The sequence below is a fragment of the Paramormyrops kingsleyae genome, chromosome 22 (assembly GCF_048594095.1).
Source record: "Paramormyrops kingsleyae isolate MSU_618 chromosome 22, PKINGS_0.4, whole genome shotgun sequence".
Classification (NCBI taxonomy): Eukaryota; Metazoa; Chordata; class Actinopteri; order Osteoglossiformes; family Mormyridae; genus Paramormyrops; species Paramormyrops kingsleyae.
Window position 1 is genome coordinate 9,913,656 of NC_132818.1, and position 27,283 is coordinate 9,940,938.

Below are 27,283 nucleotides of genomic sequence, written 5' to 3' on the forward strand. Positions count from 1 at the left end.
ATTCCATTGCTGATATTACACGACAATAAACCTTTGAAGGTGCCTCTCTGGAACCGCTGGAGAGCGATGTGCTGCGCGCATGAAAATAGCGGCACGTGATTGGACAAAGAAACTGTCAGTCTAGCTGCATTTTGCTGGTTTCTAAAAGACTCACTGTTTCAAATGTGAATGTTTCAACATTTGGTGTTAATATAATAATTAAAATATTTGTTAAAACCATCTATATCTATAAACATGCTTAATTTCATATATGCTTTCCAGAACGATATTGTTCTGTCCTCACTGCACCACTGTCACGTGGTGCAAACCGACAGGCAGCTAAACGCCTCCCATGGTCAACAAACCAAGAGCGTCTAAAAACCGTTTATTCATCTAAAGGGTGAAACTAAAAAAGAAACAGAACATACAAATAATTAAATGCACATTGTAATAAGGTTCAGATATAACAAAAGTTTACATTTTATATAAGACATTCATATCTATCTATAACAACACATAAATACGTATGAAGAAGATAATTTAATCTATAATGATTCTACTCAAAAACCGAGCTTCGATTACCAGACATCAACGATGCCTACAAAAAATAAGGCTTGGCCAAATTACAGCACGTAATCGGTAACAAACGCAACAAAATGAAATAGAAATACTATTCACAGAAAAATCGTTCACATATAACAGGTGTATTGCTAATCAATTAAAATACATACCAACGTTGATATCGAAAGGGAGTAAAACGGGATGGAGGAGATAAAACGCTGGAATAGGCAGAACTTCCTCAGCCGTCACGTGGCTACCGTAGTACCGTGACTCTCGTTGGACGTTTCCGATGACAATGAGACTAAATGTATAACAGACCACACACACACACACCCATATATGTATAATGTCCATAGTTGGTTAATTCAGCTGCAGAGAGTAAAAGTCCAGAACGTAGATGAATATAGATCCAAATCACTGTGCTGCGGATGTTCCGCACATAAACATTTTTATTTGGTGTACAGTGGGTACAGAAAACAATCACCCCCTTCGAAATATTCCCTTTTTTTTGCTTTACAGCCTGAAATGAAAACACACACAAAAAATATTTCTTCCCAGCTTTACTTGCAAGTGAAAGATATTACAGCTACAGTTCTGAAGAATTATAAAAAAAAAACAAGACATACTGAGATTAATAAAGGATCCCCCCCCCCCCAATGTCAATATTTTGTTGAACCACCATTTGCTTTAATGACAGCCTTGAGTCTGTTGGGATAGTTCTCTATCAACTTTGCACATTTAGATTGAGCAATATTTGCCCGCTCTTCTGTACAGAACTGTTCAAGTTCAGTCAAATTGGATGGTGAGTGTTGGTGGACTGCTTTCTTCAAATATTTCCACAGATTTTCAATGGTGTTTAGGTCTGGGCTCTGACTGGGCCACACGAGGACGTTCACTTTTTTCTCCTTCAGCCACTGTGTGGTCAATTTTGCTGTGTGCTTCAGGTGGCTGTCATTTCGAAAGGTGAACATTCCGCCCATCTTTAACTTACTGGCAGAGGGTAGTAGGTTTTCCTCAAGAATTTGACGGTATCTTGCCCCATCCATTTTTCCTTCTACTTTAACCAGAGCCCCAGGTCCTGCGGCAGAGAAACACCCCCACAGAAGAATACTGCCACCTCCATGCTTTACTGTAGGTATGGTGTGTTGTGGCATCAGAATCTTCAAGGTGCATTCTGGCAAAGCTCAAACGAGCCTTAATGTGGCCTTTCTAGAGAAGTGGCTTTTTCCTTGCGACCCTCCCGAACAAGCCACAATTGTGGAGCGCTTGTGAAATTGTTGTCACATGTTGCGGATCCAGGGAGGGTCCAAGTTGTTCCAAACACCTGCCACTTCTTTATTATTGACTTTACTGTGCTCCTTGGGATTGATAAACCTTGGAGATTTTTTTGTATCCATCTCATGCCTTATGTCTGTCCACAACTCTGTCCCTGAGATCTTTTGACAGTGACTTGACACCCATAGTAAGCTGTTTGCTGTCAGTTGAACTACCACGCGAGGGAACAGCTGTTTTTATGCTTCACTAATCACACTGATTACTGTCGATCACAGGTAGAAGCCAGTAACCATGGTCTGCAATGGAAATGGTGATTACTTACACCTAATTGAGTTTACAAATATTGTTTAGGAGGGGGGTGATCCATTATTAATCTCAGTATTTCTTGTTTTTTATTTTTTACAGTTCTTCAGAACTGTAGCTGTGATCTTTCACTTGGATGTTATAGGTTGCATTGAGTAAGTAAAGCTGGAAAAAATATTGGTTTGTGTGTTTTCATTTAAGGCTGTAAAACAAAAAAATGGGAATATTTCGAAGGGGGGTGATTCTTTTCTATACCCACTGTATATGATTTTGTGTTTTTAATAATTTTTTATTTTGTGTAATTATTCTTATTTATAGATGTAATATATACACTATGTGGACAAAAGTATTGGGAGACCCACAAGAACTTCTATGACATCACATTCTAAACCCATGGGCATCAGTATGGAGCTGGTCCCCTATTTGCAGCTATAACAGCTGCCACTCTTCTGTGAAGGCTTTCCACAAGATTTTTGAGTGTATCTGTGGGAATATTTGCCCATTCATCCAGAAGAGCATTTGTGGGGTCAGGCACTGATGTTGGATGTTAAGGCCTGGTTCACAGTCTCCATTCTCCAGAATTGTGTTAAATGTCTTGGTATGTATGACAAGACATGTAGGACAATTCTATACTTCCAACTTTGCGCAAACAGTTTGTGGAAGGCTCTTTCTGTTCCAGCATGACTGTGCCCCAGTGCACACAGCAAGGTCCATTTTTGGTGTGTAAGAACTTGACTGGCCCACACAGAGCCCTGATCTTAACCCCATTGAACACCTTTAGGATGAACTAGAATGGAGATTGCAAGCCAAGCAGACCCATAACCAGAAATTAAATTTTGAGGTGTGTGTGTGTGGGGGGGTCCCCTCAGTGCAGTTAAGATTGATGTCCCTTTGGTTAATTTGGCCCATTGGGCCCCCTTGTGCCAATCTGACCCTCAGCAGCTGCCTAGATAGTTTAAGCCCGGATTGGTGCCTGGGGCTCACGTGAAGTGTTTTGGTCAGTGCCAAGCAGTGCAGGCACTAAATCCGAGGATTAGCAGCAAGTTCAGAAATAGCTGTAGGAGGAGAATCGGCACCTGCACTCTGTTTATCTTGTTCATGCCTATTTATGTGTTGTTATTATCTATGGTCATGTTACATTTTCTCCGACATTAATACACATTCTAATTTGCTGTGTAATGCTTGTATTTCTTCCTTGCATGGCTACCTGCATAGTTTATTGCATTATCTGTGCTCTGTACTCATCTCCAGAACAACACGACATTCAGTTTACAGAAAAAAATAACTTTGCATACCCCAAATCAAATATCGAATAAAGACAAAAAGAACTTATTCCACTGGATCCAAAAATAAAAAAGCAAAAGCAATCCTGGGATCTCAAAAAGAATATAAGTGTCTTGAATTTTGCTTTTCATAGCGCGGGTACAACGACGTCCCCTCAGAGACGACAATGACGGAGATATTGGTGACTAGATGTGGACGACACTATTCCATTTTGCGCAGGAAATACCTAAACAGACTCATCTATACACACATTTTTTTTTATTGTTTATTATAATTTTTTTATTTATTTAGAGGTATATCTAATTACAACATTACAGTATAACAATGTATGACAAAATATAATCAGAACCAGTAAGACATAAGCAGTGAACTATAAATAAATAAACTAATAACTACAAGTAAAAAAAAAAGGACAAATGTAAAAAGAAAATTTATGTAACATTCATTAAATCATTGTATAATTTCACAAGTTTGGCACTTTTTCTGTTATTAACATTTTTAAGCGTTGTAATTATGTACTTGAAATCACAGAGAAAATTATATAATTTTGGGAGTATTGATGAAAATTTACATTTATGAATGTAATATTTCCCAATAAAATAAATACATTTCCTATATATTCAATGTTGTATTTACCATGAGAAAAGTAACAAAATATATCGCGCATAGTAAAATCAATAGGTTCATTAGATTTCGAAGAAAATAATTTAGATAAACCAATCCAAAAAGTTTTAACAAGGGGACATTCAAAAAACAAATGAACAATGGGTTCAATACTGACATTACAGAAATTGCAAATTAAATGAATATTACCAAATTTGGATGTAATCTCGTTTGTGGGCTATCATCTATACACACATATGCAGTACCATAACGTGCAAATGATGCAACAATCACAGCGTTATGCAAAACCCGCCCACAGCCTCTAAGCTTAGCTGTGATTGGTCAGTAACCAACCAAATCCGCGCGACTCATTGCGACTGCTTTTGCAGCGACACGCCGTCGTGGAAGTAGGAAGTGACATGCAATACGAACGCCCGTGCTCACTGCAATAACAGTGTTTTTTGATTAACTGGGCACCTAAAATTGTCTGTTTATTATAGCTAAAGGTAAGCTTTCACTCGTAAAAACATGTAACAATAGTCGAGTATTTTTGCCCACATATATAAGCGCAGCAGCTCCGATAAATGAGTAGCCTGGTAGCTAACTATAGATCGTAAACAAGTTATTTATTTAATACGGAAACTTAAATCTTTATTGTATATAATCGGCTAGTGCAATATATAAATAATGTCAAGAATGTGCATGCTGACAAAACTTGTGCAGCTAAGAGTTTTGTGGCAGTACACAATACAGCAATTTTATTTGTTTTAGAAGTTACACAGTATAATGAGTATTGCATTTTCTTCGAATAATCCACATTAATCGTTTGGTATTGAATTTATATAGCAAAATAAGCGGATTTTCAGGATGAGCGTGGGATTCATTGGCGCAGGCCAACTGGCGCACGCGCTGGTGAAAGGGTTCGCGGCAGCTGGTAAGTTACCAAGTTTAGATGTAAAAGGACTATATTGTTAAATTTATAATAATTATATATATTGTATAAGTATATATAATTAATGCTGCTGAGAATTTAAATGTATGTTCAATGCGAAAGTGCGCAGGAGTGAACGAACATCGGTTGCTTTTATTAAGTTGCTTTGTCGTCTTCAGGTGTGATCGCCACCCAGAAGATCACAGCCAGCTCTCCAGACATGGATCTGCCCACAGTGTCCGGGCTGCGGGTGCGTAGGACGTCCTTATATATCATCAATAAATCATAACGGTTAATGTATTTCTTGCATTTACCACATTTGTTAATAATTGATACTTGAGTAGTAACTGAGTTACTGAGTTACTAAGTTACTTGTGCCCCCCTCAGGTAAAATGTTACCCTACATTTTAGCTTCATATTCCTTTAAGAAATGCTGGTGATTTCACCCTATTGTACAAAAGGTGCATCTTTTTTTTTGTTTGTTTGCTAATGAAGAACTGCATTGCTCAATCAACTCACTTTTTTATTTTAATATAGCACCTTTCAGGACAGAGTTACCCCAAAGCACTTTACCTGGGTGTAACACATTCCTACAACATTTGTACACAATAAAACAGGGAAAAGGCAAGACAAAGAAAAAAAGTCAGATGACAACAGAAAAATTCCTGAGTGGGGAGAATGAAAAAAAATCTCTGGGGACCCAAGGTCAACTGGCTGCCTAATCTCTCTCCCTCCCCCCGGGCATGGTAACGTTATAGGAAAAAGAATGAAAGGACCTTATTGGTAAAAGCAAGATGTAAGATGTGGTCGAGATCAAAGTCATTCATGCTTGATTAGTTCTCTCTGTTGGCCTTTATGTCACAGTTTGAAAGTCGCATTCGTGACGTCACGCTCCCATGGGGCTGAACCTGGACTGCGGCTCAGATGGTGCCCATAACTGAAACAAACCCATATCCAAAATATACACCATCTTCCAGCAGCTGAGTTTGAGCAGATGCTTAGATTAGTCTTCGGCGGGAGCCTAAATTGTTCATAATCATTCCTCCCTCCCCCCAGAGAATGGGTGTGAACCTGACCACCAGCAACAAGGAGACCGTGAAGAGGAGCGACGTTCTCTTCCTGGCCGTCAAGCCCCACATCATCCCGTTCGTGCTGGACGAGGTCGGGCCAGACATCGAAGACCGCCACCTCATCGTCTCCTGCGCTGCCGGGGTCACAATCAGCTCCATCGAGAAGGTCGGGGTTCCACAGCGACATGAGCAGCTTATGGTTTCAGCCAAAATGGTGGCATCAGAGTTGTGATTTTTATATAGTTGTTATATGTTTTGTTTTTCTGGGATCTGATTGCAGTTTAAAAAAAAAAAAAAACCTGTCAAAAAGCAGTTAAATTAAACACTAGTAAAATGGCATTGGCTCTGCAAAAAATGCTGTGAGAGTTTATCTAAATCCTGAAGTGTGTGATGGGCAGCAGAGCCAAATGCTTCCTGTGTTTTCACTCATAATTGCCTCCATTTAAATGGAATAGAGATGCTTCATTCACGCACTTGGGGAAACTGGATTTTCACCAGTCCCATCTTGGGGTTAAAGGACGTCACTCAAGGGTCCAACCGTAGCATCATTCTGCCAACCATGGGATTTGAGTCGACAACCTTCCGATTACAGGCACGGGGTTCTAACCCAGAGAGCCACACACAGCTGTGTGCAGTTGCTGTATACATTGTGAGATGGTTTGGGGGTCAGTGTTGTTTTGACCAGGCACAAATCCCCTCTCCAAATGAACCTCATTGTGCAGTGTGACTTTGAGTCCGCTTGCACCTGGTATCCCCAGCCTGCCAGGGCTTTGTGCTTCTCTGACCCTTTGTGGAAGAGTCCTACACTGACCTTCAGGGTCTGCTTATTCAGTAACAGTAAAAATGCTGTGCGTGAATCCAGCTTTGATGCTGTGTGTGAGAGAACACGCTTCTCTTGTCAGTGTCCGCATCCTCCCAGGTGTACAGACCAGTCCCCTTAACCGTCACGCCCCCTGTTGCCCGGCCTGCAGAAGCTGCAGCAGTACCGCGAGGCCCCGAAGGTGATGCGCTGCATGACGAACACGCCGGTGGTGGTGCGGGAGGGGGCCACGGTGTACGCCACGGGCACGCACGCTGAGGTGGAGGACGGCAGACTGCTGGAGCAGCTCATGGCCAGCGTGGGCTTCTGCACCGAGGTGGAGGAGGACCTCATCGACGCCGTCACCGGGCTGAGTGGCAGTGGCCCCGCCTACGTGAGCGACCCCCGCCGGCCCTGCGGCCACACTCTGCACGTTACATGCTAAGATAGTCACTCCTGAGAATTCTCTGAGTGGCCCGGCTCCTTTGCCAAGGTTTCCAGGTTCTAAACATTTTTGTGACATGACATATCCATGCGTTTCTATTTGATTGGTCAAAAACGATTGCACCTTCATATCACGGCTTGTTTCACATAGCAGCTGAATTGCTTGCTTCAGCTAATATGATATTGGCTCCCCAACTATTCTGGTACTTCTCAAAAGTCAGCATACATTCTGGACCAGTTTTTCTGCTTGCTGAGCACATTTTGCAAGGCCTCCCAATATCTCCAAATAGCCGGATCTTATGCTCTACCTTTGTCTCTGAATTTGGAATGTTCTCTCCAGGTTGACCCTGTCCATCTGTTGACCTTTGCTTTTTCTCTTTTCCACACACTGTTTAGCAGACTTGGGCAGACTATTTGGCAATCTCAGCAGTTTATTAATCTTGCATAAGCTCCCCTTCATGCAGAGAATTTCCCCACGAGGAACCAGTAAAGTGTTATTATTATTATTATTTATTATTATTATTATTATTATTATTGGTAACTCTTTTCTTGAGGGGGCACAAATACTCTGTTAACTGTTTCAGTAGTTCCTTCAGTAGTTCCTTCAGTAGTTCCTTCAGTAGTTCACAAAGGTTTATAGAATTAACAGATATTGTGACAAATAGTGCTCGCTTGAGTCAAAAAATGTGACAGTAACGATGATCAAACATGAGATCAGTTTGTCAGTAACACTTAGTTTGTGGTTAATTGATACATAAGTACTGACATAATACTTATGTTATTTGTGGCCCCTCAAGTAAAGTGTTGCCTTATTATTTTATCAGTTAAATCTCCTAATTTTTGGTAAATCAGTCGACTTTACAGCATATGTATGTGTTTGATTAGTTCACTCATGAGTCACACGGTGGTGTCGTTCTCTCGTCTCCATCCGCGCTTCAGGCCTTCACCGCTGTAGACGCTCTTGCAGACGGAGGCGTGAAGATGGGCCTTCCCAGGAGGCTGGCCGTCAGGCTGGGAGCCCAAGCCCTGCTGGTCGGTACTCCGCCATGGATTCCCCCCCGCGCTCCCGTCCGACCCCCGAAAGCCCCTCGGTGACCCTGCCCTCGCTCTGTTGTCTGGCAGGGCGCGGCGCGGATGCTGCTGGATTCGGAGCAGCACCCAGGACAGCTGAAGGACAACGTGTGCTCCCCGGGCGGGGCCACCATCCACGCCCTGCACGTGATGGAGAGCGGCGGATTCCGAAGCCTGCTCATCAACGCCGTGGAGGCTTCCTGCATCAGGACCAGGTAGCCCTGCCCGTGTGCTCATGAACCACTACTGACCTCCCGTTAACCGCAACCATGGTTTTACCTCTTCATAACATTATCTTTTAGGGATTATCAATCGAAAAAGGTATTTTTGTCCACCGAAGTATTGATATGAATATTAACATAACTAATATAATTTGACTAAACATTTCTTAGGCCCACAATGAGTAAGTAAATTATTCAATAAGGCTAATTAAGTTGAATTTGTATTTTGCTAATCTGTACAATTGTTAAATGGTACAAACCAAGCCAAAGTGAAATTAGTCTTTTCGTAAAACCCATTTTTCAGAGTTAATGAAGGTGTTTTGCTGTTTTTCAGTGTTTATTTAGCTTGAGCCAGTTCATGCAGGTACAGTAGGAAGCACGAAAGCCCGGAAACATAATGGTGTCAAGTTATGTGAGATTTTGTCACTTCAGTTTTATCCATAAACATGCTGCCTAAAAACTAAGACCATTTACAGTACTGGGCTGGACCCCTTTGGAGCTCAGGCCTGAGGTTTAGTTTACGGAGGTCTTGGAAGGCTTGGCTCTGGTCTTGAACCCCCCCCCCCCATCCTCTTTCCTTCTCAGGGAGCTGCAGTTCCTGGCCGACCAGGAGAAGATTTCTGCTGCCGCAATCAAGAAGACCACCCTGGATAAAGTGCTGCAGCAGCCGGGCGTCTCTGGGGCAGGTGTGACCGTCCGGACCGGGATTAGCATCTTCAACAGCGACTCCCCCCCGCGGCAGAAGAACAGCTGAGTGGCTGTCAGGGATTGGGCGGGGCGGAGGGGGGTCCAGTAGGATTATAATTATATTTAATGTCTGTTTTTCAGCTTAATGCAAGGACAATGCTGCCAAAATGCAATTATCATTAAAAATATACTTTTTATGGAATCAAGCTGAAGTGTTTTTCTGGCAAGGGGGGTGCACCCCCCCCAGACTGAATCTGTGCCAGCTCAGTCGATCACTTAAAAATGGAGCTGGAATTACAACAATCAGGGGTGGAAGGTCCGGAAAGTACAAATCCAGACCAAGGTTTTGTTTCAACCAACCAGTCGAGTACTTTTTGACTGTGACTCATTATACTCAGCTGGTTGGCTGAAACAAAACCTTGGTCTGGATTTGTACTTTCTGGTCCTGGACTCTCCACCTCTGCCCTGCCTCTCCAAAGTCGCTTTTGTGCTTGGCTCATCAGGAAGTTCAGAGAAGTTTGTGAAATCTTTTGGGATCACGTGGCACCTGTCAGTCTGGGCATGTGCTCAACTTTTCATTATGGTCGTTATACTTGTGAAGAGGCTGTACATGGTGTGCAAGCATGTGAGTCGGGTTCTGGAATGCAGATGGAAAAAACGTTTCCCTCCTGGCCGGGAGAACCACAGCAGTGTGTTCGGTTATCGTTGCTACCCTTCTGTAGGATTGCTCAGCAAGGCTCTGTGAGAGATTCTGGTGGGTGGGGTCATTCCTGCCTGTTTGCTCATGTGACCCTAGCAGATATTTTGTCTTCAGAGCACTGGTGCAAAGAGCCCGGAGTGCATTGGGAGTTATTACCAATCCAAATGTGTTCTGTTCCCATCTTGCCAGTCTGTCCTGAGTGCTTTCAGATTAATACTCAGAGTTGGTTAATTCAGGTTGGTTAATTGCCCAAATCCTAATGCCAACTTGTAACCCTATACCTAGCCACACTGCCTACTGTAACCTTAGACCTAATCTTAATCCCACCCTTAACCCTGGGCATTACGCAAATTCCAAATCTAACCCTTAATCATAACCCATAACCTCAGTCCTAATCTCAACTCAAACCCTCACTCCAATGCTAACCCTAAACGTCACTCTGGTATAACCGGTATTTCTGGTGTCAGGGACTCTCTAATTGATAGTATGTTTTGCCTTAATCTGCCAGTCCCATTTGCTTCATTGGCGCTCCTATACTGACCTGTTCTTTGTGACATGGATCATTGTGGGCAGCAGCTATTGGTATTGGCACGGTGGAACCTTAGATTGATTAGGTTCCATTTAAATGGAGAAATTTTCTGTTACTACAAATCAAGTTTCTAATCCCTAATTTAAATACCTTTTTATGCGTATTTTCTATCATATCTCTGGATAGTTACCCAAAATATCTATATATAAAAAAAATAATAATAAATAAATGTTGTTCTGATAATCCATCATTGGATGATCATGAAGTGTGAAAAGTCAAACTGATTATGATGGGTTTGTTTTGTTATGTTTGTCATATCTAATATTACAAGTCTTGCAAACTTTGCAAACCTCATTATTAATTTCATTTAGTGTGAGACTGACCCCTTGTGGAATGAATGATATTGCAGTGAAGCTTCAAAAATACCAACGCAAGTGGCCACAGGAATTGGCTGGTTATAAATGGTGACTTTGCCAAAGGTCAGGGTCTGATTCGCACACTTTCCATTCTGACAGCTGTGTACTGCAATTCTATGTGCTAAATGAAACAGAAATGTCCCACTGGCAGTATAATCTTTCATTTCTGTGTAAGCTAGATGCATACATGATAATATGCAAGTATAATTTTTAAATGCATAATTCTTGGGTAGTTTGTAGCTGTGTGTGTGTGGGTATGTGGGAGGTTGTTATGTGTATACATTACATTTGGAGGATCAATTGTCCCTACAATGTGATAAACACCTGTTATTTTGAGGTTGTGGGGACCAAAAAAAAATCAGTTTCATAAAAATCTATGGCTGCAATCACACAACTAAAAATATCAAAAGTCTTGTTTTTTAATTGGATACTTATGGTTAAGGTTAGGGCTGGGTTGGGGTTAAGGTTGTCATAGCTGGAATTAGGGTTTTTCCCATAGAAATCAATGGGCAGTCCCCAAAAGGTTGTGAATTCATATATGTTTGCTTATGTGTGTTTCTGTGAGAATTTGTAATTATTACCTTGTGGGGACCCAGTGCCCCCACAATCGGATAAAAACCTGTAATTTTTTACCTTGTTGGGATGGTTTTTTTTGGTCCCCACAAGGTTGTCCTCAGTTTTATAAAAAAAATCTCTGTATGCAATATTTCTCCTGCTGTCAGCTTGGCATATTTGAATTGCCCTTGCTAGACAGTTACTTTATATAGGCCAGGAATTGACTGCTTGTATTCCAGAGTATCTGATCTTATCAGTGTCGCTTTGCTGGCATCGGTGGACCTTACAGAAGATGGTTGCTGCAGCGATGCAGGTGGAGGCCCAATTGGAGCCGGGGCTTCCGCTTCCATCTACCACAAGGAACCCGTTTCCCTGCGGCAGCAGTCGTGAGTCACCGCTCTGGCTCCCTTTCCTCTGGAATGGGCCAAGCGGCGGACAAGGGCCGGGCCTCGAACGCCTCCTGGGTGCAGCCGATTTGCAGTATTGTCATAATGTCGCTGAAACATTCTTGTGCACAATGCTGTATGGATTCCATCTGTGCTGTTCAGTAGCTGACTATACTTTAATAATCATACAAATAATTTAGCATAATAATAAAAAAACTCATATCTAGGCAAACATGTCAGTAACTTTTCTGTGGAAACTCACCAATCGATGAATGAACTCATTTTCAATTCATAGCACAGGAATTGCTTTTAATCTCTAATGTTTGTTGCTCTATGGTTGTTGCATGGAAAAAGTTTATTCCTTTTCAACATTGTGAAGTTTCTTTCTGACTCAGCAGTGGTTATTGGCATGGTGATGATTTTTAGCACTGTTTCAGATAACGCATCATGAGTTAACTAAAGCAAGGAGTATGTTTCTTACGTGAGTGTGCAGCAGCAGTCGGCAGTGCCGATACCAATAGTGACATTTATTAAACGGTCTTCACGCATGTCATCCTGTTATTTTTTTTTGTTGCTCTCGGTGTGCGGACAACATCAAACTGCCATACAGCTCATTACTGATCCATCTGAAATTACTGTCCATTTCTGTACATTTATCTCACTTAACTATACCTAAGGTACAATTTTCTACAGCTAAGGGTACAATTGGCAGACCCTTGAGGGTACAGCCCCAGTGACAGGCAAAGGTACAAATTTTTACCCTTTTTTTTGAGAGTATACTGCACTTTTAGTACAGAAAGATAGTTGGAATGTAGCGGACAGCACTACCCTTGTAATGGATGTGCAACAATGTTAGTTACAAAGAAAAAATGACTTTTTACACTGAATTATTAATGTTGTGTACTGCTCCATGCAGTATCTGGTGGGACCAGGCCCCACCGGCCCCTAATGATTATAAAGGAATGTGTACGATGAATAGAGATACTATGGTTCTGTGCCTCTCATCTGAACATGTTTAGACTACATAAATCTCTGTGATGTTGAATCCACCTACCTGTGATGCAAAGAAATGAAGAATTAAACGACTTTTAAAGCTCTGGACGAGTTTAACATGTATTCATAATGGGCGTATCATTAACTTTTCCCGCTCAGCGGACATCAATGGCGTACTTGTTGAGATTTTAATAGTATCACGTGGAACATTTTTTTTTTTTAAATCAAAGCCAGGTTTAAAAATAGTTGCCACTGATGTTCAAGAATCAAGCTTAAAATCCCTCACATCTCGCTTGTCCCTTTAAGCTCCTTTACCAGTTGCGTAGATCCTTCATGAATGAAACCATGTGACCAAACATCATATGACGTCTGGCTGCAGGAGAAAGGGATCAACAAGACGACCACGAGTCAATTAGAAAGAAGGCGATAAGCACATTAATCAGCGATTAATATCTCGTGGTGTCCTTTAGAGATAAAAAGTCACATCTGGTATCGCACATCAGAGAAAGTCCCTTTCGATCTGGTGAGTGAAAGTGAAGTTTATTTTGTAAACAGCAGGGGAAATCGTTTTGCTGAGTGTGCACGCCTTTACTTTCCTTTCGCCTGCTTGACATTTGTGGCGTGTACTTTAAAGTGTATATGTGTCGTTTGAGGAATAAAAATAATTTAAAAACTGCAGTTGCTGGGTGATCGCGGCAGGGGGAGGGAAGGAAGACGATCCGGAGGTAATATCTAGGAGTTTAAAGGGGCTAGACTGATGGGGGATTCCCTGGTCCGGGGCGGGAGTCATGGAGATACTCGTGCTTTCGCTGCAGCGAGCGAGCGAGCGAGCGAAGGAAGTAGTGACAGCTAGGGGGGTTTGTCGAGAAATGTGTAGCTCCGTACAGCACCGGTGCTGGACCGACTTGCTGTTTCATCAGAACCGCACCGAGCTGTAAAAAAAAAAAACAGCGTCGGAAAGCTTAAAGCACGGCGACGTTTTCGTGAGCTTGGTTGTCTGTACGTTTCACGGAAAAGGTAAGGTCTTGCGCTGGCGATCCGCCGGGCTCCGATGGCACTTTTACTGATTGATATTTCCGCGTTAATCTCCCGGCAGCCGCGGCGCTGCCTTACAGCCGCGGCGTCCGACGGAATGCGGGGATCGTGTTAGGTTCATTGCCAGATGTCTAATATGACAGCGAGCTGCTCGACAGGCTTGATTTTATGTTAGTCTGTTAGCGTCACCAAATAAAACGATTTCTCCGTCGGCAGTTGTACGTTTTATTTTGATAGAGATCGCGATAAACACATAAGTGATCTCAATTACAAAGTCGGGCGAGCATCTGATGGTACATGCTGATTCATCACGTTGAATATAATATAATATAGCCTAATATATTATTTAACCGTCAATATGATGCTGTGGTAACATGGATCCAGTGGACAAAGGTCTAGATCCAGGATGGAGATGCAATGCTATTGCTCGCAAACGGGGAAGAGTAGAGATGCTGCGAGAGAATCACCAGTGTGGCCGTGAGGCTGCGGAAAGCGGTTAACAAAGGGTGTCTCTGATCTCAAGGCTCAGATCTCAAAGATGGTATATCGGGGGGTTTCAGTCTTACAGGTTTCTGCCTACACTGTTGACTGAAAGCCAGGGGTATTTCCGCCTAAAAACATCTAGACTGCTTTTGGTTGCGTTGAAATGTCATTTAAGGGAACGCGCAGTTTGGTCAATTTCGTCGTCTGGTGCGCTTGGCGTACTGTCGTGGATTTAGCATTTTGGATTCGCTCCCAATTTTTTCTCCCCAAGAACAAACGCATAAATAAACCACCATATCACTTGTTGTCTGGTTCAGATATTTCCCCAATGCAGCCCGTTAAATGATCTGGCTTCGTTGCAAGGTTGTGTTTTGTCAGGTTCATCTGTGCGAAATGAAGTTTTCGTTAGTTCTTTTGTCTTATCGCCCGGTTTTGTCGTTATGGTGTAGTTCAAATATTGCTGCAAAGTTCTATCTGTAGACAAATTCACAACGATAGTACCTAACTTTTCCCAGTTTTGGATAACAATGAGGGCAAATTCTAAAGTTCCTTTTCTAGAAAATGCTTGAATATGTAGTATATCACGGATATGTTACCGTTTTATTATGGGATCTTCTGCGTTCTGTATTGTTAGCATATCACTATGATTTAGTGTTGCTGCATTTACCTGTATGTACTAGAATGAAATGCAGAAAGACAAATTCTCAGTCAAACGTGGCTGCTGACGACGATATTAGAACAAATAGGACGTTTTTTTACTGTTACAGTGTCTTTCTAATCCCGTCTGCCATCCACTCTAATCGAAGAGGTCATCACTGTCGTTTATTCGGCATTATAAGGCTGAGGTTTTGAGGGTGATATCTGGAATTCACCCTGGTAGAGTCAGAGCTTATTCGATAAACCTTAAGGTTAACTCATGGGTACCATGATGATGCATTGGCTGTTAACTACATTGGAAAGCCTGATATCTACGGTGTGCTTCATACCTCCCTACCTGTAATCAGATTTTGCCTGCATTTTCATTTTCTAAATTGATATCAATGGCATGGAGGCAGGAGTCACGTTCAGGGTGCTTCAGCGGTTTGAGGTTCATGGGATTGGCCCCCGAGGGGGGGGCGGGGGGTGTACTGTCATTGAGGGTGACAATTCAGCATTAGTGGGATGACTAGCTGAAATCTGATCCAGCAATATAACATTGCGAGCAGGGTTCCCTGGATGACTTTTTTTCTCACTACGATAAGGACGCTGTTAAGGTCTGTACTGGGCATGGATGAGGTATGACTGCGTGTTGGAATGTAAGGGATTAGGCTTAAAAAGAAGTGAACAGATCCTTCGTTTCCATGCACTTGAGCATCCGATTCGAGTAAAATTTATAGCTCAGTATCTCAACAGAAGTCTAGGCTTGGATATGGGTAATGGCAACGACATTTTCCACAGGAGAAGTGAGTGCCTTTAATGGGCATCTTTCAAAATTGGAGGGATGAGCAGTGGATCTCGTCATAGATTTCGAAAGATGCAAATTACAGGTGAGAAAGCGGTTGCTTTGCAGTTTGTTTTATTTATTTGTTTCAACGGCACAAAGAGCTTTTCTGATTCGCTGCTCGTGAGGGGCTGACTTTGTCTAGATCCTCTGTGATTTCGGGTAGGGGCACAAGTGTCCCCCATGTCGAAGACTGAATTCATGGGTTCCACATAACTCCTGATCCATCTGTAGCCAGAGGAGGGTTCCGGGCACCGCGGGAGAACCAGGACCCCCCCGAAACTTAAGAAAGGCGAATCTGTAGCAGTGGTCTTCTGGTGCAAGAGCCGCGAAATATGCATGCAGAAATTAATCAGCTGAGAAACGGAAAACTAAGGGTGGGGGGCTGTCGTCATGGGCAAGAGGCAACTTTTAGTTATGATGAAATGCTTTGTAAGCTAGACTCGCATTCAGGGTTCCGGCCCAGGCAAAGCTTCCCTGGCTGGATTAACAGATCGACTCAGGAAGAGTAGAAGAGAAATGATTTTTTTCAAAATGGCGTCGCAGTGCCTTAGCATGGCTGCTGTTTTCTGTGCCTGAAAGGTGTGGCAGTTTTATGCCGCGTATGATGAAGTGACTGATGTATATTAACCGGGGCAGTTGGGATGACAGTGTTCAGCAGCTATGCTTCGCTCCCGTCTGTCTCTACCTTTTGCCTTAAGAACTCCTTGTGCTTTTTGTTTTTTTTTTTTTATAATTATGTACCAACTTCAAGGAATATCTGATGCATCCCTCATTGTCAGAAAAGAAATGGTACAGCCCTGGCGCAGTTTTGTTCCCAAAGGTACACACACTTATAATGTACCTGCAATGGTACAAAAATGGTCCCCAGGGTCCATTTCTGTACCTCAGATTAGACTAAAAGGTACATTTACCTACAGCTAGGGTACAATTGGCAGACCTTTGCGGGTACAGCACAAGTAATTATACCCTCAATGGTATAAATTGGTACTTTTTTTTTCTGACAGTCCTGTTAACTAGTATCTGACTCAATGTCTTACAAAAATTAGAAAAATGTCTTAAGTTCTTGGCGGTGTTGCAGCAACAGAGCCGGAGCAGATGTGGTCATGATGTGCTACAGTGTGAAATGATGATTGTTATGAATTACAGTCCACTTAACACCTCCTTATAACCTATAGGGACATGATGTGTGTTGCCACAGATGAAATCAAGATGTTTGGGACTCTGTATTGACTTAGGTTATATTTTATGTTGTTTTCCCCCTCATTAAAACAGTAATCACTTAACCGGAATTGGACATATTTACATAATTCTAAGATTTGTAAGAGTTACCTAAGGTTAACGTCATCACAGCTGCAAAGTTGCTCTTTAGATGGTGGTTGCGGCGGCAACTGTATTCTGGAGAACCGACGCAACAGATCATCGGCGAAGCCACTGAAAGCCCCGTTTCACGTGTCAGAACTTTCATTAAAGAGTGCCAGAGTTTCCTGATTTCACTGTTAGCTTAGCGGCGCTCAACAGGTGCGAGAGACAAATGTCGAAGCCATCTTAACACTCAGAGCCAGATTGCAGTTAAAATTACAACAGGCCACATGCAAATGGGATTTTTGATTGTCCTCTGCGAGGGGGGGGGACACCTTAAATAGCATTTTTATAATCCAGAACCCCATTCTCTGGGAAAGACATGGTCAAAAAGAAACCTGAGTTACTGAGTGCATTTTCTGTTTATTTGTCATCGCACACAAGCTCAGTTCCTATAGCGGGAAAGGCGTCGTAATGCTTCCGTTTCCCTCCACGTGTGTCGCATACCTCCTTATTTTACCCACTGCTCTTCATTTATTGATGCTCTCTTTGTCTGTTCTCTTTCAGTACCTGTTAATTTCCATGTGGCCCCGGTCTTGGTTGTCTGCTCCTTGTCTGTCCACTTTAAATTTGTCACTGGACACCGGGCCGGACAGGAAGCTTTTGTTAATGAGCAAATCCCGGCCAAAGGATTCCAGCGGGAGGAAACCTTTTGAGGAGGAAGGTTTAGTGGTGCCCACTGTCACTGCAGGAGAATCAAAGAGTTCAGGGGTTCATGCCGGATGTGGAACAGGGAATGGCTGGTGAAGGTTAAAAAAGAGTTAGTTTAGTTATGGTTAGTTTTACCTGAAGGACAGAGGACTTGGACAGCTGAGTGACCATGTGTCATGGTTGCAGTAAGTTTGGGAGTGAACATTGGGGTCTTTTTTGTTTTTTTAATTCAGTTTTGTTTTTGTTAATCGTGTATTGCATGTTGTTGTTTTCTGGGCGGTCTTCCCTGGCTGTGCAGACTGTTTGCAGTCCCCTGCAGTCTCCCCCAGGTTCTCTGCACACGTCCCTTCTCTTTGGAGCCTCTTATTCAGCAGCCTTTGCCTCTCTTCCATGCTGGAAGGATGAGGCAGGTGGGTCGGATCTCCAGTCCCCCGCCCCCCGCCTCTTGAATCATCTGGCCATCAGAGGTGCCCCCATCTGTGACCACCTGCGGCAGCGATTGCAGGGAGCAGAGATTACGATGTATAAATGCTCACCTGCCTCTATAGGGGGGTAGGGGCATGTGGCTTAAGCCAATAGCTTGTAGTGTCGGTAACGGATCTGTGTTTATTTTTAGCGGGCGGGTCACGGGGTTGATTGGAGAACAGGGCGTCGCTCGTCTGTTTTTGGAAAGCGACCCTCCGTGTGCCCTTGAAGGAGTGAAACTCTATCCTCCCCGTGTCTGCTTATGGTGCCAGCGGAGGTTCGACAGGGGGCTTCCTGCAGCTCCTGGCACTGGGTCCTCAGACAGGAGAAGCGCAAATTAAGGGGTGGCTGTATGTGGATGGGCTCCTTCCTAACCTGGCAAACACTGGGCAGAGGCATGCTGTCGGATTAGTGTTTGCTGGACAGATGAACACTGATTCACACCAAACACAGTGCCACAATCCTGCTAAGACTAATAGGGTTATTATTGAAGCAAGTCTTCAGGTTGGAATAGTACCATGTTATGCTTTTTATCTTACTGGGGTGCCGTTGTCTTCCTGGATATCACAGTCCCTCCCTCCCCATTATGCTGAACCTTAATGGTAATGATGTCACTCCCAGTTCAGGGAATTCAGTCCACGCCACTGTAGTCCAATGGTGTTCCTGCCTCTGCTTCAGGGTTATGATCGTTCATCTTGTCAGGAGGTGCTTCCCTCATGGTCCGTCTCTCCTGTCTGGGGTATTTGGCGAGGCTGGTAAGTGACGGCCGCTCGCCCGCGTTGACGGTCACGGTGCTGGCCCTTCCCCACACCCCTAGAGGCGATGGCGTAACCGGTACTTTCCATAGAGATGCACGCCGGGGTAGGGACAGGCCACAGAGCCAGTTGGGGATTACCCCAGCCCAAACACAAACACGCACCAGACTGCGTGTGGTTGTTTACCGTGCCATGAGACAGATGTACTGACGGAGGCCTCCTTGCTATGCAGCCTTGCTATGCTGGGCAGAACTGGGGAATAGTGGCGGAATGTCAGCCATGAACCAGCACCTTCCGTATTTCCATTCCTTGTTCCCACCGCTTCCGAACCCTTGTCACGATGCTGTCTTGCTGTTCTCCAGTGACCTCTCCTTTCGTGCTTGTTGGTTTATTGGTTTACCATTTTCTCTTCTTTTTTTTTTTTTATATTGAAACTGGGTGTTTTCTGGAACCTTCCCTTGCAATCCGAGAAGCTCTTTCGGTGGTACGTGCGGAACACTGGCTTGATGCGACCCCCCCCCCCCCTTGCCTGAAACTTCCTTTGTAGTTTTGTGCGGTTTCAGAGAGCCAGCCGAGGAAGTGGCCGTTCGGTGGCTTCGTGTGGAGGTCTGCGAGCTGCAGCTCCTCCACCGCGACACTGGCAGGAAGCCGGATGTTGGATTCTGGGGTTGGGTGGTGGTGGCGATGATTAGCCGTTTACACAAGTATGAGCACCGGTATATTGGAATGCTTCTTTCCACATACCCCATTTTGCTCTCCTTTGAGACATACACACCCAAATATACAGTTCCAGGTCTTGGGGCACAGACACAGGGTTAGCCCTTTACCCGGCGTCCCTGTAGCATATTGGGGGGTTAAGGGCCGCGCTCAAGGGCGTTTGTTGTTGTAGTAGAAGAAGTAGTAGTAGTAGTTTGTACTAATGCCAGCCTTTGTTTACTGCCATAATTTGGTCATTGTGTTCATTGTGCGTCAGTCGCTTGCTAACGTGTTTAGGTGTGTTAGGCAGAGTGTGTCGCATTAGGGTGTGTTTACCATGTAGCAGTATGGGTGTAGGTAGCAAACATGTAAGGAATGGAACCTTGGCAAACATGAGGCTTTTGGCTTCTCTCTGAGCTGTTTTGTGGCCCATAGGGAGAGTGTCGTTGGATGTGGCGTCATCGCAGTGAAACGTGTCTCTGCTGGGCCTTCATCTGCCCGCCAAAGAACTTCCTTCTGCTTTTCATGCACATTGTTTACGCGTCGAAGATCCAGGTGTGCAGGACGTGCTCTGTCGGTAGGTTGTTTCTTCCGTATATCCGAAAATTCCTCCTGTCACTTGTATGCGACGAGGACACTGGATGAGATGGTCGGAAGATTCCGATTTAAAAACTGATCTGGTGGCTGGGAACCTCACAGAGCTCATCTTGTCTTCCTCCATGGTGCTCTCCTGCATCTATGTCACTCAAGGAGCTTTAACCTTATTCAGCTGACCGTCCTTTTCCGCATTAAGGCATTGACCGCATCAGGGGGACACACACATGGCAAGGACAGGATGAAGAGACGTCGGTTTCCTCTGTGAAATTAATCACTCTGAGTGGTCGGATACTTGTGGCCGTGACGCTTCTTTCTTTGGCGATACGTAGTTCTTGAGTGTATAGCTATCGTCTGTATCCCCCCCCCCCACCCAAAAAATATATATATTCTCTCTTTTATATTTGATACATTTTTTTAAAAGATGTTTTTCATTTGCAAAGCCATATAGAAAAAATATCAAGGACAAATATTTGAAATGACCAACAGAGGGAGGGGACGGGGACAGGGAAGGGGGTGGGCTGGGGTGAGCAACAAAACAATCAGATAAGACAGAAAAGGAAAGACTCATATAGTACATGCTCAGTGCGACAGTCCAGGGCAGGTCGTACGTACTTCATTACCTGTGTTAACAAGATACTTCTTTACTTTTTATACCGTATTATATCTAATATAAGGGATGAAAAGGATTTCAGCCGTCAGTGTCCCCTCCCCCAAACATTAATCTTTAACTGATAGCCCCCTTTTCTCCTCACAGATCTGTTCTAGAAGAGGCTTCTGTGGCATGACGACCACAAGCAAGAGCAACAAGGCCTTAAAGGTAAGTTATCGGGCTCCACTGGTGTTGTGTTCTTTTCACACTGGGGAATAGGGGTTGGTTAGCTGGGAGCAGCGGCTACGTTGACCACCAGGGTGCGCTGTATTTTTTTCATGCTTGCGAATAGAGCAGCGCTTACATTGACCACCAGGGTGCGCTGTATTTTTTTGTCATGCTTGCGAATAGAGCAGCGCTTGCATTGACCACCAGGGTGCGCTGTATTTTTTTCAGGCTTGCGAATAGAGTAGCGCTTACATGGACCACCAGGGTGCGCTGTATTTTTTTCAGGCTTGCGAATAGAGCAGCGCTTACATTGACCACCAGGGTGCGCTGTATTTTTTTTGTCATGCTTGCGAATAGAGCAGCGCTTGCATTGACCACCAGGGTGCGCTGTATTTTTTTCAGGCTTGCGAATAGAGCAGCGCTTACATTGACCACCAGGGTGCGCTGTATTTTTTTGTCATGCTTGCGAATAGAGCAGCGCTTGCATTGACCACCAGGGTGCGCTGTATTTTTGTCAGGCTTGCGAATAGAGCAGCGCTTACGTTGACCACCAGGGTGTGCTGTATTTTTTTCAGGCTTGCGAATAGAGCAGCGCTTACCTTGACCACCAGGGTGCGCTGTATTTTTGTCAGGCTTGCGAATAGAGCAGCGGCTACATTGACCACCAGGGTGCGCTGTATTTTTTTCAGGCTTGCGAATAGAGCAGCGCTTACATTGACCACCAGGGTGCGCTGTATTTTTTTTTTTCCCGTCAGTGTGTGTTTAATTTTTTCTTTTATGTTTTTTTTTTCCAAATTGGCTTGAGCAGGTGAAAAGGGAGCCGGGCGAGAACGGCACGAGCCTGATGGACGACGAGCTGGTGACCATGTCGGTGCGGGAGCTGAACCAGCACCTGCGCGGCCTCTCCAAGGAGGAGATCCTGCAGCTGAAGCAGCGGCGGCGCACGCTGAAGAACCGCGGCTACGCAGCCAGCTGCCGGGTGAAGCGCGTGACGCAGAAGGAGGAGCTGGAGCGGCAGAAGGCCGCCCTGCAGCGCGAGGTGGAGAAGCTGGCGCACGAGAACGCCAGCATGAAGGTGGAGCTGGACGCCCTGCGCTCCAAGTACGAGGCGCTGCAGGGTTTTGCCAGGACAGTGGCCCGCGGCCCCGTGGTCGCCGCCCGGGGCCCCATCGCCTCTGTCATCGGGCCCCTGGTCCCGGGAAAGGTGGCCACCACCAGCGTCATCACAATAGTTAAGACAAAAACAGACACCAGGTCCTAGTATTGGGCACGGTGCCAGGGAGGTCAGGTCAGGTGGGTGTGGTCAGTGCAATTCTATGGCTAAAGGTTTCTGTTGTTCTGATTTGCCACCGCCCCCCAATCCGCTTCTGAATGAATTTTATTCTAAATCCAAATTTCCCTTTTTTACCGAATTAATTTTGTTTATCATCCAGGGGGTCAGTTTTTTTTTTCTTCTTCTCCCATTATCCCATAATGGAATATTATATAATCATTCTTTCTCTGGCTGGGCGTCAGCTTTTTAAAATGCCCATTTTTTTTTTTAAACGAGCGTGCGTTTAAAGGTTAGTATTTGCCACGTTACTTTGGTATTCTCTGCACATTTTTTTTTTAATTCCCCCCCCCCATACCTGTGCCTAATATTTTTGCACTGACCAACCATTTGAGGTGAAATTCTACAAATGCAGTCCGAAAACCGTGAGCAGAACAGAGACATTTCCTCAGAAGACCAGCTTATGTGATTGGATAGTCCGAATTTTTAGAGGCAAATTATTTTGATATGTTCAGCTGTTATGGGTACCGTGTAGATGTGTGTTCAGAATAATATGCTGGTATCCAATGGTGTTTACATGTAATATTTGAAGAATATAAAACTGATAGGGCAATAATGTGCTTAAGAATAGGAAAACTTTAATGCAGGGTTCAGTATGTAAAGTTTGATGTCTTGTTGGTTGAGAAGTGGCCAGATTTCATTTCCTGATACTTGGTGGACTTCATATGTGTGGGATGTTCATATCACTAAAACACAACAAGAAAAAATGAGAGGAATTAATACAGAGATACATGAATATAATTAGGTACGATAAAGAAGCTAATTCCTGCTTTAGTTGTGCTTGTGATCCATTTTAGACTGAAGGTCACCTGTTGAACTAAGTGAAGCGTAGTATCCTAGATGACATACACTTATTTTTAAAACTGATTTTGCTATTATTATTTTTTTTTGTAATAAAGTGAGGACTAGCCGGTCACTTAAATAGTAGAAAACTAGACTAGCTCATCACGTGAATATTTTGTAAGCTTTACTACAGAGTCGTCAGTGTTTGTATTTGAACGATCTTTGTCCAAGTTCAAGTTCTGATTTTTATAAAAGCAGAATACCTAGATCTTGCGTTATTTATTTATAAAAACCTTTGAAGAGGGAGAAATGTTTAAATCACTTGTTTGATATCATTTTTGCAATTGTACCAAAAGTGGCTTAATATTGAAGTCGATAGCTTTTTCTTGTGACTAGGCACGTACTGTGGATAGCGCGTGGCGTGGCGTACAAGTGAATAGGTGGCAGTATATCTCAGTATATGGACGTGAAGCTGTACTTTTTTTTTCCTTTATAAATCTAGGTTGACATAGGTGACGTAAACATGGTGTCCCTTGCATCTCTGTGTACCTGCTATTGGTGCGCCCTGTGTAATAGGAAGAGAGCCAGGGGTGAGGGGTCATTGACCATTATGGCTGTTATTTTTTTTTGTTGGGGGGGGGGGGTTTGATGTTACCTCAGCCTAGTCAGCAGTATCAGTGAACTTGTTTGACGATGAGATGTGCGGCCCGTGCTTTCTGATTGGTTTGACCGTGTTGGGTGGGGGTATTTTATCTGACAGATGACACTTTGTGAGACGTTTGCGGTTTATGTATGTCGTCTGATGTGTAAATGCAAAAAAAAAAAAAAAAAGAAAAAGGAAAAACTTGATTTAGCATTCCAAACCGAATGCGGGAGAAAGTCCCCGTGCCGTGTTCTAGACATGAAGTGCACTCACTTTGCTTACGACTGCCGTTGTGTGAGGGGTCTTCTCTCTAAAGTGCTGCTTTCGTCAAAAAGAAGATTGCCGCGTAATGTTCGCGTGGTCCTCATTGATCTATCTGGAAGGCCAGGAAAGACACGGGAAGCTGTTGGAAATGAACCATTCCAGAATCTCACACTGATGCTTTTCTGCACCTGGTTTCGTACTTTGAAAGACTGGTTTTAAATGGTTGTGTTTAAGCAAAATTTCTGAATTTAACGATTTTGTTTACGATGGAGGAGGCAGAGGCAATGAGAAATCTAAACGCAATGAAGACCAGGAAAAATAAATATTTCAGAGTGAGAGTTGGGGCATAATTTGAGCCATAAACCAGTTTGAGAAAAGTATTGATTAGCGGTGGCAGGTTCCATCTTCGGTTGCAACTGACAGAGATGGGTGTTCCCTTGCAGACAGGATGTTGCAGATTTGACCACTAGTTAAAGTAGAACATCTTCCACCAGCTTAAAATTCATCTCTGAGACAAACCACAAACTCTGGACAGTCCTTACCCACATTGTTCTCTGGGGCAGTTGTTTGATTATGGTGATGAGGAATCCTAAAGGACTTCCCAGAGTGGGTAACCAGACAGCCATTATGGTGCAACTTTACTGGTGGCCCTTCAGTCCTAGAATGATGGTCTAGACCCCAGTCCTGCTCCTTGCTATTCCAGTATGTGTATGTAGCTGGGTCATGAGCCAATTGTTATATGGGGGGGTGGTGGTGGTAGGCTTTCACTTGATGCTGTGAAACTAATCTAATTGTAGGAGATGTTTAAAGTCAATACTTGTATGTCAGTCTTTTTCAGTGGAACCAGGTTCTGTTTACATTTAGATAATGACGATGTTAAATAGGCAGAGGAAGGAACTAAAGTTGTGTACTGGCCATTGGGAGATCATAAGACGGCTATTTTTGCCAAAGGACCTCGTATTCCCTTGACCTTCACACTTGGGTTTTACCCTCTGAAGTTAGCCTTAAGTATCCAGCGTTCCTGCTGCTGTCCCTGCACTCCAATGCATCACACTGGAGTCTGGTTAGCACAAATGCTAGCGGCTAGGGGGAAAGTGTTTTTGTGGCAAGTATGTTTGACGGAGGATCCGGCGGCCTGGTCGATGGGGTCAAACTCCGAAACCTCTACAGGCTGGTAAGCGATTAGGCATGGAACCCTGACTGTTTATTTAGGAGTTACTCTGCCCCACAGGAGAGTGTGTTTTTGTTGTGTGTTATTGAGCCAAACCCTGGAGGAGTTCCCCTTTCACCTCCTTCTGCCGTCCACTGTCCCAAAGTTTGAAACTCTAGTGAATCCTACAGAAGAGACCTGACTGGCCACTGTCAAGGAGTGTGCACGTGCATCCACGTGGGCAGCTGTCGGAGATGCAGATTCCACCGCCCCCCCTCCCCCCGCAGGTGCCGTCTGCCTAATCTGTGCTGTGTGAAAAGTCTGCAAAAATAAGTAAAACCCATGACTTTTCTATAGATCCCATAGGACTTTTAGATACTCTGGCTCCCTCCGTTGACGAGGTGTCCTGTAAAGAGGTGTGCCTTAAACTGTGGTGGGTGAAAAGCCCCTGGCCGATGGGCAGATTTTGGGTGGACTGGCGCTCATACAGCATAGGGTGGACCGTTAGCATGCCGACAGGATGTCCGTTGGAGCTCTTTGGCTTTTTTTGCTCCTCTTTTCACCAGGCAAAAAAAAATGCATCCGTAAAAATGCATCATCGATCTGACGTTCTTTAGTGGTAGAGTGAGGATCTAATGAAATCATCCCAATCACGTCCAGATTGCTGTAGCGCGACAGACCAGGCGTTTCGCCATGGCTGGCTGGTGTTGACGTCGTTTTTCAGTGCTTGCTACATTCAAGATGTGCCCTTAACCTCACCTTTTGCTGAAAGGAGCCAACCTTTCGTAAGAGTGGTTTCATATGAGTTCTGCTGTGTTTGGTTGTAACTGCTGATGTTTGCCAGCAGCAAGTCCTTCCTGCCCAAACCTCCGATGACTATATTCATAAGCTCTGAAATTGATGGACAGTGTGACACTGCTTTCTCCAGAACGCCCCATCCTTATCCAGAGAAACATCTGTTTTGTGACGTCACGCTGCGAAGTCTCTAGTCTGGTGTCTCGCTGAAAAGTGACTTCCCAAATGCTTTTACTGAAGAAAGACAACTGGAGGCTGTTGCATTCATTGCTGCTAGGCCACTTATTTTTTTATCTGCTGTCAAACTTAATGATGCTAGACAGAAACTGTTACAACCTTTAGTCTAACCAGGCAAACGGAAGCTGGTTCCTGATGAATATTGATTATTATTGTTATTATCCCCTCTGAAGCTCCGCCTCCATTGTGGTCCCAGATTACGTCTATAGTTGAAAGAGCTCATATTCCTATAGATGAGAATTATTGCTATTTCTATCTTTTTTTCCCCCTGCTTTTTTAAACGAACCACATTCCTGTCTGTTGGTTAGTGTGTAACGGCAAATTTTCTATCTTGCCCTTAAAAATAGGGTTTTTTGTGTTTCAAATATGTAAAGTGAGATTTAATTATATAAAAAGTATTGTGAATATGAATATGTTTAAATTTAAATGGGAAAAATCTGTCTGGTATATTTCTGTATGGGATGTAATAAATTATATTGCAGTACTTTGTATGAAGAATACATAAATTTAATTGTATTTATTACCTAAATTATTGTACTTTTGCAATCTGTAGATAGTGATATAATGTATTCATATATAAAAACCGTGAGATTAAGTTTTCATTTTCAAAACGTCTGTTGTTGTTGTAAATACTGTATGTTTGTGATATACAGCTTACTTTATTTTCTATATGACCAATAAAACGTTTTGAAAAAGAAAATCTGGGTTTCTGTGTTCTCCAGCTGCTATTAAGATTAATTATTTTGTGTTCCTTTCGACCCATTTTTGGTATTTGTGCATGTAAGAGCTCCTGTGGGGTGAATTATGTGCCTGGAAAGGGTCGACGAGTCGCCACTGTTTAGAAAGCTCGATTTCCTTCTATTAGGTCCAAAAAAAGCCGTCGGCTGACCCAATTCGAGACCTCTCTAAGGACGTGTTTTTTGGCCTAACTTT

General features: G+C 43.7%; 2 protein-coding genes across 8 annotated transcripts; both read left to right on the forward strand.

Annotated features, from left to right (window-relative positions):
* Window positions 1-4,355: 4,355 nt before the first annotated feature.
* LOC111836921 (pyrroline-5-carboxylate reductase 1, mitochondrial-like) lies at window positions 4,356-12,362 on the forward strand. Its single transcript, XM_023798611.2, has 8 exons — window positions 4,356-4,511; window positions 4,852-4,939; window positions 5,116-5,186; window positions 5,993-6,172; window positions 6,978-7,199; window positions 8,189-8,281; window positions 8,372-8,535; window positions 9,127-12,362. The coding sequence occupies exons 2-8, from the start codon at window positions 4,873-4,875 to the stop codon at window positions 9,293-9,295; spliced, it is 966 nt and encodes a 321-aa protein (XP_023654379.1). The 5' UTR covers window positions 4,356-4,511; window positions 4,852-4,872; the 3' UTR covers window positions 9,296-12,362.
* A 700-nt stretch (window positions 12,363-13,062) lies between these two features.
* On the forward strand, window positions 13,063-27,050 carry LOC111836892 (transcription factor MafG-like). Of its 7 annotated transcripts, none has more exons than XM_023798558.2 (3): window positions 13,063-13,330; window positions 21,086-21,148; window positions 21,957-27,050. In XM_023798558.2, the coding sequence occupies exons 2-3, from the start codon at window positions 21,113-21,115 to the stop codon at window positions 22,407-22,409; spliced, it is 489 nt and encodes a 162-aa protein (XP_023654326.2). In that variant the 5' UTR covers window positions 13,063-13,330; window positions 21,086-21,112; the 3' UTR covers window positions 22,410-27,050. The 7 variants fall into 7 exon arrangements, with proteins under 7 accessions (XP_023654326.2, XP_072560915.1, XP_072560916.1 ...); XM_072704814.1 differs by having other exon boundaries at window positions 21,086-21,147; window positions 21,946-27,050; XM_072704815.1 differs by lacking the exon at window positions 13,063-13,330 and adding an exon at window positions 13,512-13,532 and having other exon boundaries at window positions 21,086-21,147; window positions 21,946-27,050.
* Window positions 27,051-27,283: the final 233 nt, after the last annotated feature.

What these genes read in the sequence shown, in the direction of transcription:
- LOC111836892 (XM_023798558.2), top strand. Translation starts at nt 21,113, where the DNA reads ATGACGACCACAAGCAAGAGCAACAAGGCCTTAAAG. An exon ending in AGAGCAACAAGGCCTTAAAG is followed by an intron (nt 21,149 to 21,956) that starts GTAAGTTATCGG and finishes TGGCTTGAGCAG; the next exon opens with GTGAAAAGGGAGCCGGGCGA.
- LOC111836921 (XM_023798611.2), top strand. Translation starts at nt 4,873, where the DNA reads ATGAGCGTGGGATTCATTGGCGCAGGCCAACTGGCGCACGCGCTGGTG. An exon ending in CCACAGTGTCCGGGCTGCGG is followed by an intron (nt 5,187 to 5,992) that starts GTGCGTAGGACG and finishes CCCTCCCCCCAG; the next exon opens with AGAATGGGTGTGAACCTGAC. An exon ending in GTGGCAGTGGCCCCGCCTAC is followed by an intron (nt 7,200 to 8,188) that starts GTGAGCGACCCC and finishes TCCGCGCTTCAG; the next exon opens with GCCTTCACCGCTGTAGACGC.